This window comes from Micropterus salmoides, unplaced genomic scaffold, assembly GCF_014851395.1.
Source record: "Micropterus salmoides isolate LMB-PRFRI ecotype aquatic unplaced genomic scaffold, ASM1485139v1 Ms_hic_scaffold_13, whole genome shotgun sequence".
In the NCBI taxonomy this organism is placed as follows: Eukaryota; Metazoa; Chordata; class Actinopteri; order Centrarchiformes; family Centrarchidae; genus Micropterus; species Micropterus salmoides.
Window position 1 is genome coordinate 25524204 of NW_024040374.1, and position 13159 is coordinate 25537362.

The 13159-nt window shown below is 40.1% G+C and overlaps 2 protein-coding genes across 2 annotated transcripts; one reads left to right on the forward strand and one right to left on the reverse strand.

Annotated features, from left to right (window-relative positions):
• Window positions 1-740: 740 nt before the first annotated feature.
• spata18 (spermatogenesis associated 18) lies at window positions 741-8147 on the reverse strand. Its single transcript, XM_038716515.1, has 12 exons — window positions 7724-8147; window positions 5846-5951; window positions 5177-5292; window positions 4852-4970; window positions 4525-4620; window positions 4303-4437; window positions 3968-4199; window positions 3642-3800; window positions 3361-3536; window positions 2967-3090; window positions 2050-2118; window positions 741-1781 (listed from the first exon to the last, which is right to left on the reverse strand). The coding sequence occupies exons 1-12, from the start codon at window positions 7808-7810 to the stop codon at window positions 1725-1727; spliced, it is 1476 nt and encodes a 491-aa protein (XP_038572443.1). The 5' UTR covers window positions 7811-8147; the 3' UTR covers window positions 741-1724.
• Window positions 8148-8849: 702 nt separating this feature from the next.
• On the forward strand, window positions 8850-12887 carry sgcb (sarcoglycan, beta (dystrophin-associated glycoprotein)). Its single transcript, XM_038716516.1, has 6 exons — window positions 8850-8974; window positions 9752-9961; window positions 10053-10238; window positions 10341-10532; window positions 11368-11499; window positions 11670-12887. Exons 1-6 carry the CDS (start codon window positions 8960-8962, stop codon window positions 11868-11870), a joined length of 936 nt encoding a protein of 311 aa, XP_038572444.1. The 5' UTR covers window positions 8850-8959; the 3' UTR covers window positions 11871-12887.
• The last annotated feature ends 272 nt before the right edge of the window (window positions 12888-13159 follow it).

Here is a 13159-nt window from a genome sequence, read left to right on the forward strand (position 1 = left end):
TTCAAATGTAAACATACTGGTACACTCATGGATGATGCACAAAGACTAAGATGGCTTGGCTAATCACATATGGAAAAAAGTTATCTACCAGGATACATTTTAGGCTTGTAAAGTGTTCTTAGTCAGCATATTTATTTAAAACATAAACATCTGAAAGTGTACAGAAATAAAGATAGTGTTATAACAGATGCTTTTCTCTTATAATCCCATGTGGGATGGACCAAATGTTTGACTGGACATGTGAAATAAAAACTAACTAACAGAGACTCTGTCCTGTGACCATGTCAGTGGTTTTAACTCTTGGGCTCACTTTCCTGATGGAGTAGCAGTGCCATCTACTGTCAAAACAGGATAGAATTAAAACTGTGATGTCAGAAAATGTAAATTGGGGAACTTTTGAGCCTACTCTGGGAATCCATTGAGAGCCCAAAATACAAGAAAGAACTGCATTCATGAATTAAAAGAGTTTTCTATAAATGTGTCCCTGCATTCATTCAATTACAACTGTTCTATTTGCATTGCCATACCATTCCAACATTGGATACACCTGAGTATATATCTAGACTGTAATTTGGCTGACAGGCATTTATGGTTTGATTTAAAGCAAGTAAAACAGCCATTCTAAACAGTGTTTAAAGGTATTGACAGGTATTGCTACACTGCTGGTAAGGCTACAGAAAGATGGGTTCATGGTCAGTAAAGGAAGACACAATTACCAAAAAACTGAATCCAACTTAGAGTTGCAGGAAACTAAAGGTTTGACATTTATTCTTTAAAAAAAGCAACCATAAAAGGCAAAGAATATATCCATCGCACGTAAATCAAAGCAAAATCAAATTATTAATTTATCCTACTGTATTGACCGTATTTTGTAAATTCAAGCCATTCAAGGTAACATTAAGTACAGTAGTTCTGGATATGAAAATGTAAGTGGTGATATACAGTACATTATGCATAGAGACATTTATGCAAAATTACAATCTAGCAGTTCTATATTTATACACCCTAACTGGTAACACTATTTGGAAAAGTCTGAATTTAAAAGTCTGATTTTAAAAATATTTTGGACTTTAAAAGCAACACCATCTCCAGTTATACTCATCATTAACAAATCACATGTTATGTTACTTTAAAATTTCTTAAACCTCACTATGTCTTGCTTTAGCTCAAATTAATGATCAGAATATAAAACAGCACCAAATAATAAAAATAAGATATAAAAAAACCACAACAATCACTAACACTAAATATCACTATGACCAATATCAGTCACTCAAGTACTGCAGGAGTTGAAGTTAGCACTGATCCTTAGCACCACACTGTATGTCCTACAACACGGCCAAAGAAATCTGCTCCACAGGTGTTTACTTTTGGTAAAAAGTAAAAGGTTGAATATGTTTGAGCTGTATGAGCTGTCAGAATAAGAAAGTGCTGCTGTGCAGCTCAAGTTTTACCCTGAAAAATGTACCTTTAACTTTCTGATGACCATTAAAATACTGAGTAAATATAGTGAACCAAGACAACTGTTCAGTTAGCTGCCAGACTAATTACTGTCAATGTCTTATTAATCTGCCCTTCAACAATGTAAACTCTGAGCAGCCTTTGTGTGGAACAATATCACAGGGTCTCATTATTTTATTTGGTGGAAGCATATGTGTAACCTTTATTTCACTGACATGAAGTACAAATGTCGATTCTTGTCCTGATGACAGAGAGGCCAAAGTTCACAGGCGGCTAGCTGTGAGACGTTCAGGAGACAGGCTTCTTTTGCTGTTAAATGCCTAAAAAAAAGATAATGATGTTGATTATATTTACAACCTTTGAGTAAAATTTCAATAAAACTAATCCAAATACATAGAGCTTTGATTTTAAAGTACATACCCTTAGGGCCATGGGTGTGCATGCATGTTGTTAAGTGGAAAGAATTTTATGAGTAGCTAAGCAATGTTAAACCAAACACATGGATGTAATCTACTTTGCAAACAAAAAACAAATGGTGCCTCTCTTTCTGTATGTTTGATTGCAATGTCAAATATTATAGAGACTTACAAGACTGCGAGAGGGGCTGAGAGAACGAGAGCGCACAGGGCTGGCACTCCTGCTCCGGCTTCTGCTCCACTGCAAAAAATGACACATCCCCAGGAAACACATGAGCCTTTCCATGCGCTTTCACTATTCTCTAGAGCAAAACTTCAATTAATATTAATAATATACACTGAACAAAATTATAAATGCATCACTTTTGTTTTTTCCCCCATTCATCAAGAGCTGTGTAGCTCAAAGATCTAAGACTTTCTCTATGTACACAAAAGGCCTATTTCTCTCAAATATTGTTCACAAATCTGTCAGAATCTGTGTTAGTGAGCACTTCTCCTTTGCCGAGATAATCCATCCACCTCACAGGTGTGGCATGTCAAGATGCTGATCAGACAGCATGAGTATTGCACAGGTGTGTCTTAGGCTGGCCACAATAAAAGGCTACTCGAAAATGTGCAGTTCCATCAAACAGCACAATGCCACAGATGTCGCAAGTTTTGAGGGAGCGTGCAGTTGGCATACTGACTGCAGGAATGTCCACCAGAGCTGTTGCCCGTAAATTAAATGTTCATTACTCTACCATACACCGTCTCCAAAGACGTTTCAGAGAATTTGGCAGTAGATTCAACCGGCCTCACAACCCCCCCAATACAGTGAAACTGCAATGCAACCTGCGCAATACCCATGCTGTCTGATCAGCATCTTGATATGCCACACCTGTGAGGTGGATGGATTATCTCGGCAAAGGAGAAGTGCTTACTGACACAGATTTAGACAGATTTGTGAACAATATTTGAGAGAAATAGGCCTTTTGTGTACATAGAGAAAGTCTTTGAGTTCAGCTCATGATGAATGGGGGCAAAAACAAAAGTGTTGCGTTTATAATTTTGTTCAGTGCATATATTTTTGAAGTATTATACAGTCAGTACCGGGGCACCCCTTCTAGTCACGGCCTCGCCCTTCACTACCACAGCATCTCCTTCCATCAAGGCTGGCCACACGTGGTACATCACCAGAGGAGCAGTGAACTCTGAGTCATAGCTCCGGCGATACCTGTCAGACACAGAGATGGAGAGCTGTGAGAAGTTACGGTATGTGCAGAGAAAGCAAATAACAGTGATCGTGATAAGTGATATGCTGCACTTCATAGGGGGATGTTTTACAATGATTGTCTGGTAAAGTTAATTTATACTATGTATAATTACAAGCATCAAAATTGAGCAAATGAGCACCACAACTTTACTCTCTGTCATGAGAGCCAAATTCCTGTAAAAGAACAAACTCTGGTAGCCCTAATGAAGAATTTAGACACAAAACACTGACTTGCAGTCATTGTAAAGTTCTCCATCACTTGCAAAGGCCAAGTCAAGTGGGGGGTCCAGTGTCTGCATGGCAAAGGCCACCCTGCATGTCTCCCTGATCAAGGTACTGATGAGGACAAAGTCCACCTCTGGCGGGAAAGAGATCCGAGGGTTCACGTTCATGGCATTGATCACATCCTGGGAAGAAGAAATACAAAGTCAGATACACTGCCTCAGTCTCAAACTATTTTCATTTGTCAATAAATCCCACAGGTGACACATGATAGAAGTATTTAGTCCTACATTGACGCTGGCCTGAACATCATAGAGGTCCAGGTTTCTAACGATGTAGTCCACAGCTGCATCCTCTAGACTTTCTGGCCCATAGTGGGATGAGGACAATGTCTTTCTCACACGCAACTTGAACTGACGGTAAGCCAATTTTGCTGTCTTAAAGGATTCCTGACATGGAAACATGAAGGGAAAAAAGTATAAAAGAAAAGTCAATTGATCCAGATGCCAGCCAATCATATACAAACCTGATTCAATCAAGGCAATCTAGGCAGTTCATAAACACATGTCTGATCTGCCCATCTCTACAGCTGGCTCTACAATAATTACAGTCATACCATGACAGCAATGAAGATGATTTTCTGGACCATCTCTAAGTCGGCAATGTAGCGTCGAAGCAGGTTCTGGGCCTCCAGACGCTCGACAGCATACAGGTCACTGAGGCGCGATACGAGGCGTGCATAGCGGGAGGAATTGGTGAGCTGAGCTCTGGTGGGCGACTCACTCCTCGCGGGGCTGGAAGAGCGACTGAGCCTAGGCAAGGGGCTCGGAGAACGACTTCTCACCAGCCTGAGAGAGCCGGAGAGAGAAACATGTAAAAACCACCTCATCATTTGATGACCAATTGTTCTGTGGGTGTTTGTATCCAGTATTTGCATGTGTGCAGGTATACCTCTCCTGCAGCATGGCCTTCTCTGTGCTCAGGTAGGACACCTCATCTCTCAGCAAGCGAATCTGCCGCTCATAGTCGTCAAGAGCCTCCAGCTTCCTCTTATAAATCTCCACCTGCTCACGTGCGGATCGCAAACTGCAAGACACACTTCACATCAACAGAGGAGTTCATACTGTATATGAAAATGAATATATGAGAGCAGCATCTGCCTGTATCACCCACTCTGCTTTCAGTTGTAATATTTCATCTTCAGTGGCCAGCAGAGTGGTTGCTGATTTGCTCTTTGTCTCACCCAGTTCTTTCTGAGTATCAATCAGTCTGTTAAAACAAAAAGTAAGGAAATGTAAAATTATGTTCAGAATGTCAGAGGGTATAAATGGAAATAAAATGTGCAAGCATTTGTACACATCCCCTTGTTCGTGGGCTGGTTTTGTTATAGTGACATTTTTCAATTATCCAACAACACCTAAACATGACCAATGCAAGTTGTGGTAGGAACCTCTAGCGTCCATTGCTCTACTCCTACTGTTTGATATCTCTTAAACACACTCTTCTCTAACAGAGTCCAGCTCCAGGCGAGTGGAGCACAGCTGAGTCTCCATCTTCTGCATGTCACTCTCATGGGAGACAGAGAGCTCCCTGATCCTCCTGTCCTTTTCCACCGAATCCTGATGATATCAAACAAAGATACAGTGCAAGTCATATACTGTGACCACAACACCAGGTGGCCGTAACAATAGTTGAAAATGATTCAAATTGTTTCAACGTTTGTTTTTTCCTGTCTAGAGCGTAGTGTTACACGGGATGAAATGAATATGATGGATTTATTAATGAGACATTGTTTGTTATGAAGCCAAGCTACAGATGATGTCACCTGGATAAGCTGTAGACTGGTGTCATCAGTGACCGAGGGCCTCGCCATAGAGAAACACGTTCCGAGCCACGGCAGCAGGCGCGTTTTGAGAGTGTCCACTCCGGCATAGTGTCCACCTGATTGTGTAGAAACAGTGTGTGTTGAATAGTTCATCAGTGATTTTATAACCTTGTTAATTATTTGTAAATAAAAACAAAGTCCTAGAACAAAGTAAACAAAGTCCTACAGCAAATGTAAATAGATTACATGTATATTGCTCTTTAACTCAAAGTGCTTCATAGCGAAAGGGGTGGGAAACTCATCTCAACCACCACCAATGTGTAGCACCCACCTGGCTGATGCACGGCAGCCATATGCACCAGAAAACTCACCACACATGAGTTCGAGGTGGAAAGGGAGGGAAACATAGAGTCAATTACTCTGGACATTGATTAATTGGCCAGATGGGGAAATCCAGTTTGGGACTTTGGCTGGGACACCAGGGAAACCCTACTCTTTGCAATAAGTGCCATGGGATCTTTAATGACAGTGAGTCAGGACCTGGTCCTCAGTTTAAAGTCTCCTCCAAAGGACGACATCTCCTACAGCACAGCATCCCTGTCATTACACCGGCACACTGGGATTTTATTATTAGGACCAGCGGGAAGACTGCTCCCATGTAAAGCTTACCTTCAGCGGCTGCGAGGTTGAGGATGGCAAACAGTTGGCCCTGGATCTTTGCAGTTAGTTCAATCAGCTCACAACATCTATTTAGATTCTGGTCACAGGAAATAACCTGAGGGTAAATATTAAAAAAGATGGGATGATGAACAAGATGAATGTTTGCTGTGTGCAGTCAAAGCCAAGGTAATTCCATACATATGGTGACAGGGAGATGTCTGTAAACAGGCAGTCAAAACTATATAGCATTTGTTATTTATATATATATATATATGAAGTTTGTCCGTCTGAATATATAGAATGAAAGTCTGAATATATGGAATGAAATTCTGAATATATTGAATGAAGTCTGGATATATAGAATGAAATAATCATCTGACGTCATTAAGGCACTGGCGCCATCTTGTGTTTTTGATGTGATTAATCCGTATGGATGTAATTGTGACACTATGAGCAAATAAGTAAGAAATCTAGTGTCAGCTATTTGGAGCATTGAAGAGATTACAAACACACTAGCAAATGCATGTACAAGCCATAATACTGGGAACCATATACAGTAGTTCTCCTGATGAAATAATTTATTCTCTTTCATCGGGGAAGACCGAATGCAGGAAACCTCCCAGGCCAGGCAGTTCCTGTTTTGCAGACAAACAAGCCTTCAACCTCACAGGTGACCGCTTAAGTAAGTTTCCATCCGAATTAATCTTTTAAACACCAAAGTCCCAGAAAAAATAACCTGGCAGCGGTAAAATTTTTTGTCAATGGAGTTCGGTGGCTTTGAAGAGAACGATATAACAGCTATTTCTGGTTAAACACAGGATCTTACTCTTTACAAAGTTACTGCCTGAGCCCTTTTGGGTGGACATACGAAGATTGTATATAGGGGTTGTTGTGGGGGGCACCTGTGAGGTTAAAGGCGTATTTCAGTTTGCCTGATAAACAGGAACTGCCTGGCCTGGGAGGTTTCCTGCATTTGGTCTTCCACGATAAAAGAGAATACATTTTTAGATCAGGAGAATGGTACTGGATGTGGTTTCCAGTATTTTGGCTTATACATGCATTCGCCAGTGTTTTTATAATATCTATATTGCTCAAAATTGCGGACGTTGGACACTTTCTTGCTGATTCACCAACAGTGTCACACTTCACATCAATGACCTCAGATTTCATTCACTATATTCAAACTTTCATTCCATATATTCAGACTTTCATTCAATATATTCAAGGTTCATTCCATATATTCAGATGGACAAACTTCATATATGTATATATTATTTCCTAAATGGCATGCCATAGTGCAACACAACCAAATGCAAAATGAATACTATACAGTGTTTATGTGTGCATTTATAGTGTAACCTGCAAGAAATTACTATATTTTAAGTTGAGAAAAATCCCTTCCGGTCCCTGTGCTAAACGCTGTTCCGGTGTAGCCAGCCGGCGGGTCTCTACAGGTGAGTACGTGAACCATCTCAGCAGAGAAAGATCTTTGGCACGACACCGGCAGCCATGGCGACTGGCGTCCATAGAAACCAAACTCTACCGGGAAATCAATGTAAACTAAACAAGAAACAGTCCTTTACTGTAATGTTTTAAATTATTTAATATTTCTCCTTCTTTTTCTGTGCTTCATATGCGGTATCAATATTAAAATGATGAAACAAATCTGTCCAGTCGACAGGAATAAACAAAGCAATTTATCATGTCTAAGGAGGCTCATGCCCGCAATGCTCTGACTAGCCTATAACTTAGATTTCAACTGCACTAAAATGTAACTTTCAATATAGGCTGTTTCACGAGACAAACATAGTGCAACAGATGGCAGAGTCTGGCCGAGGGCACTGATGAGTCAGATTTAGGTCACTCTTTACTTATTGATGAACTTACATGGTAGTCTTTGTGCCAGCTCTCAAGCTTGTCCTGTAAGACGCTGAAGGAAGATGTATTGGTCAGTCTCCTTAAAGTGTCGGCCATGTCCGTCCACAATCACTCTGAGGTTTAAAATGCCCCAGGAGGAAGACAACAGCCGGGGGTGTCGCGTTAATCTCTAAGGGGAGTGCAGTAAAAAAACAAAAAACAATTCCTGTCCTGCACCCAAGCACCGCCTCAGTTGTGGCAACCAAGTGAAGAGACGAGCCGACAACCAAACCACAGTGTTTTAAATAAATAATAAAACTTGTGGCGGATACACTACGAGCTCTCTAGGTCACTCCTCTGCAGGTTGTGTTCTGTCGTGATGTAAATACGATTGTAATGTCATACTGTCAAACGACACCAAAGGCCCGCGGAGTAGCTAAACCTTGTAGCTCAGGCAGCCTGTATGCTGATGTTTCCGCCCAAGTGGCTGTGGTGGATCAAATCCGATTATAATACAGTAGGCTATACTAAATCATTAGCACATTTAAAACCATAACAAGTAGTGTAATAGGCTAGGAGGAGACTACTGCAGATAAGAGGCCATCTACTCATGCCCATTTCCCTAATTTCCCTATAGTCATATTCATATTTAATATTGGTGGTAATAATAATAATAATAATAATAATAATAATAATAATAATAATAATACACGTAAACAGAATGACTTATTGTGAGCATTAATTATGAATCAGCTGTATCTGCTTTATCATTAATTTAAAGGTTTTGCGTTAAACAATAACACGAAATCACTGCCTGCCTTTTGCATTGCAATAGTTTGATTTAATAAAGTCAAGAGACAAAATGTTCTGCCTACACTTTGAGCTAACTGTGATTGTGGTTTATTTATTTTGTTTGTCACGTTTTACCGAATAAGGCTCATTAAGAAGGAGGGCCCCAGTGATACGGCCCGCTTGGCAGTTTACCTATGGAAAATATGAATGGACTATGTTTTTCTATTTTAGGATCCTTGTGTCACTGGTTGAACTTGGAATGGACCATCTGTTATAATCATAGGAACGTCCGTTTTCTGAGCACGCTCACTGCAAACTAAAATGCCATACTTGCTCTCGTTCGTAACGTGACGTTTTTATTCATAAATACGTATCGTCCAGTCAGTCATTTACAGCATAACCATTTCTTCTGCCTTCGACTGAGAAAAGTGGTATGCCCCGTGTTACTCGGTAAGCAGGAGAGGGAGGGTCAACATGGCGTCTGAGCAGGTCCGTTATGTTCAATATTTGTTGTTATGCTTGCATTTTACTCGTTTTTACTCGTTTTTTTGCTCACGTGTTTGTTAAGAGGGCAATGGTGTATAATCACGAATATAATAACCTGGCGTAATAAATATAAATGTACGGGGCTTTGCTATCAGCCCTACGATAGTGTCAGTGTAATAAACACTGGCCTCCGCTTCGTTATTGTAGGTAACGTTGTGTGGAAATAAGAACGCTATTATTGTAGCAGATCCGCTGTTTGACAGCAAAGTGATTTTGGAAATATATAGAGAATATAAGCGGTGTGATAATGGGACAATATATCTATTTGCTGCGAAAATGAGTGCAGTTTATTTTTAGTTATGGCCACAGACAGGCAGTCGCGGGGCATTTAACTGAGATGCATTCCAACGCAGAGCGCATGGGACGTTGAAATCAAGCAGGGACTTAAACCTGAAGTTTGGTAATGCTGTGGACAGTAGGCTGAATGTAGATTTGTGGAGAATTTCACACACAGAAGCCGTGTTTTACGACCAGTGTTACCTCTATGTGTAACATTACACTGTGATTTTGAGGAGAGTATCTGAAATGTGGAGGGGAAATCTGATTTTAAAAGGTCAACTCCAGTCTGTCTGTGTAGAGGACGACTATAAAAGTAAATAAATGTAAGGAAGAGTTATTTTTGATTTGTAGTTTCATGACTTGAAAAGAAGGACGGATTCCTTAAGATAGTAGGCCTACTCCTTGTGCCATGCATGCTTCAGAGATTGTTTTGCCTTCCAGGAGAGTTCCAATGGGCCCGTGAAGAAGTCCATGCGAGAGAAGGCTATAGAAAGACGCACAATTAACAAGGAACACAACAGTAACTTCAAAGCAGGCTATGTACCTATAGAAGAAGAACGCCTTCATAAGACAGGGCTGAGAGGACGCAAGGGAAACATGGCTGTTTGCATCGTTGTCCTCCTCTTCCTCCTCGCCTTAATTAACCTCATTGTGAGTACAACAAGCCTAAATGTACTTGTCCATGTTGCTGTTGCATGAGTCATGGTCTTTCAAATTCGAAAACAACTCTACTGTCCCTCAGATCACTCTGGTAATATGGACAGTGATCCGCATTGGTCCGCATGGGTGCGACAGTATGGAGTTCCATGAGACGGGCCTGCTGCGCTTCAAACAGAAGGCGGACATGGGCATCGTTCACCCACTGCACAAGAGCACAATAGGAGGCCGCAAGGACAAGGACTTAGTCCTTGTCGGCAACAGTAATCCGGTGAGAAACACAGAGTACATTTACAGTGAACACTGAGCATTTTGAAAACAGAAAATGACACATTGTGAGCACACCTCTTTTATTTTATGTATGTTGTTCCAGGTTGTGTTCCAGCAAGGCACTACCAAGCTGAGCGTGGAGAAGGACAAGACCTCAGTTGTCAGTGATGTTGGCATATCCTTCACAGACCCTCGCACACAGACCACGTACTTCAGCACAGACTTTGAAAACCATGAGTTTCATTTGCCCAAAGGAGTCAAAGTTCTCAGTGTTAAAAAGGCTTCAACAGAAAGGGTGTGTATAATGACTAATAGGTGTAAAAAAAAGTAATTCATTTATTATATTAGTGTTTCACAACCTGTGCTCCAAGTACTATCAGTACACAATACTACAAAACAGGAAAGTAAAATGTCATCTTCAGAAATTTTGTAAATGAATAACTAAAGCAGTCATCTGGAACACGCTGAGCTGTATCAGTGTAAAATGGAAAAAGTTTTTTCAGTTTTCCACATGGCAAAAACGAACGTACACAACCCAGATTGAAAATGTGATTATCCAGAGAGACATGAAGTTTGCAGTTCACCTGTGCTCCCTGGCTGGTCTGACAGAGCCTGAGAGAATCTGAAAGAAAAGCAGGTGCTGTATGTATGTCAGCGCATACAGCAGCATTACTCTGTGCCTGAATATGAATATTTACATTTATTCATTTAGCTGACGCTTTTCTCAAAAGCCACTTCCAGTTGCTAAATATTGCTTGTCAGAGGTTGCACAGCTCTGGAGCAACCAGGGGTTAAGTTTCTTGCTCAGTGACACATTGGTGTATTTGTCACAATGGGGAATTGAACCTGGCATCTCACACCTAAAGTACGTGTCTTGATCCACTGTCCCATCACCACCCCAATAGATCAAATTTTAGCTTTACTTAAAACTTATTTTCAAAACTTGCTTTCACATTGTAATTGTGTTGTATTCTGTGTGTTGATGGCAAATTGATGGCAAAATATATCTTTACATTAAGTTTATAACACATACATATGTGGAAAAGAGATAGGAGTCTAAAAACTTTCCAAAGCCCCTGTGTATGCTGTTTAAAGTGGTTACCAATCTCATTTTTTGTCTCTGATCTTAGATCACCAGTAGTGCAGCATCTGACCTGAACATTAAAGGGGACAGCAAGGCCATCATTCGTGGAAACGAGGGCGTCAACATCATGGGTCGGACCATAGAGTTTAAAATGGGTGGAGGCATCGAGCTCAGGGCTGTAAGTATGAAATGTAGCTACATGTCCTGTTAATAATAATAATGCGTGACTCTGGGGACCTTTTTTTCAATGTTTTATTTCAAAATAAAGGTTTTGCAAACTCTTTTATGAATACAGTTTAAAGCTGATAAAGGTGAATACGTGAGGATGGATGGATTTTCTGTTTGCAGGAGAACAGCATTGTCCTCAATGGATCAGTCATGTTCAATGCTACACGCATCCCTAATTCTGCAGGAGACGTATATTTCGATGAAGGTCTGGAGAGGTACAAGCTCTGCATGTGTGCAGATGGGACTCTGTTCCGTGTGCAGGTGAAATACCCCAACATGGGCTGCCAGACCTCAGATAACCCATGTAGAAAAGCTCACTAGGAGACGTGACTGGAATCTTCTGTCACATCTCTCTACAATCTGTCACCACTGAAGTCAGATTACAAATTTGCATTTACAGAACATTCATCATAACTTGCACATAATAATACCTCTGCAGCTCACCTAACAAATTCTGTATTCCTCATTTTGTTTGCCAAACAGGAGTTGTGTTACAAATGATTGCCAGTTGGCCAAAGATATGACTATACTTGTAAGTGCTGAAGTATTTTATTGTTCTGCAGGTTTGCCAATTTTATTTAAAATGTATAATGCCATATCAGTGCATAACACTCCTATATTTAACATTATACTGTGGTTTAAACTGCTCATTGATAGCAATTAGAAGCTAAAGTATTTATTTTTTGCCTTACCGTCCAGTATTACTAATATACAGACCTTGCAGAGGGGTTGTATAAGATTTTATTTGCTGTTCATTGTTTCTGGCAGCTGTGTTTAATATTTTCTTTATTATTATTATTCACTGACGAGCGTGAGACACTATAGGATTACAATGACTTATCTAATATTAAATTTGGGATAAACTGTAAAACACAAGATATATTTTAAGCCATCCAGTAATTCTTAAGCGGAGTAGGTCGCTTTCTGCACATCTTGGCCTGTCTATCATGCACGTGCCAATGGATATACAAGGGATGATGTAGAATATATGTAATATTCTAATTTTGTTGCAAACCTTTTTTACAGCGAAATAATACAATTTTGAAAAACAGAACGAGAGTGCGTGCACTAAGATTATGCTACAGATGATTAAATGTTGGGATTCATGAATCAGGAAAGTTTAAATAATCAGTTGCTTGGTTTGAAGCCTATATTGAGTGCTCTGAATTTTGTGCAATATAGTATAAAAAGATATGACTTTCATTTTGCTTTGTATTGTCTTGTCCGATGTGGAGAGTAAGAGTGTTTTTGATCAACTAAAAAAACAAGGCTATCAGCCGTATTTGAAAAGTTCTCATTGCTATGTTTGTTTCAATAAAGAAACGTTACTATGTGAAACTTCTTATCATTGGCTTCTATAAATGTCTCAAGTGTTTACATGGTCATTTAAAATCATAAAACATTACTGTGCCTCATTATGCCGTTTTATTATCTAATAGAATGTGCAACAGGGGCATGTTCCCTTGCCATAAATTTTCAGGATCATAGTCATCTACCATACATAAAGAGGGAAACAATGACAGTAAGACATTAACCTGACGTGTAAATGATTGAGTGAATCGCAGAATGTCATCTTTGGGTAGGTGCATGTTAAGCTAGACGCAGCGAAA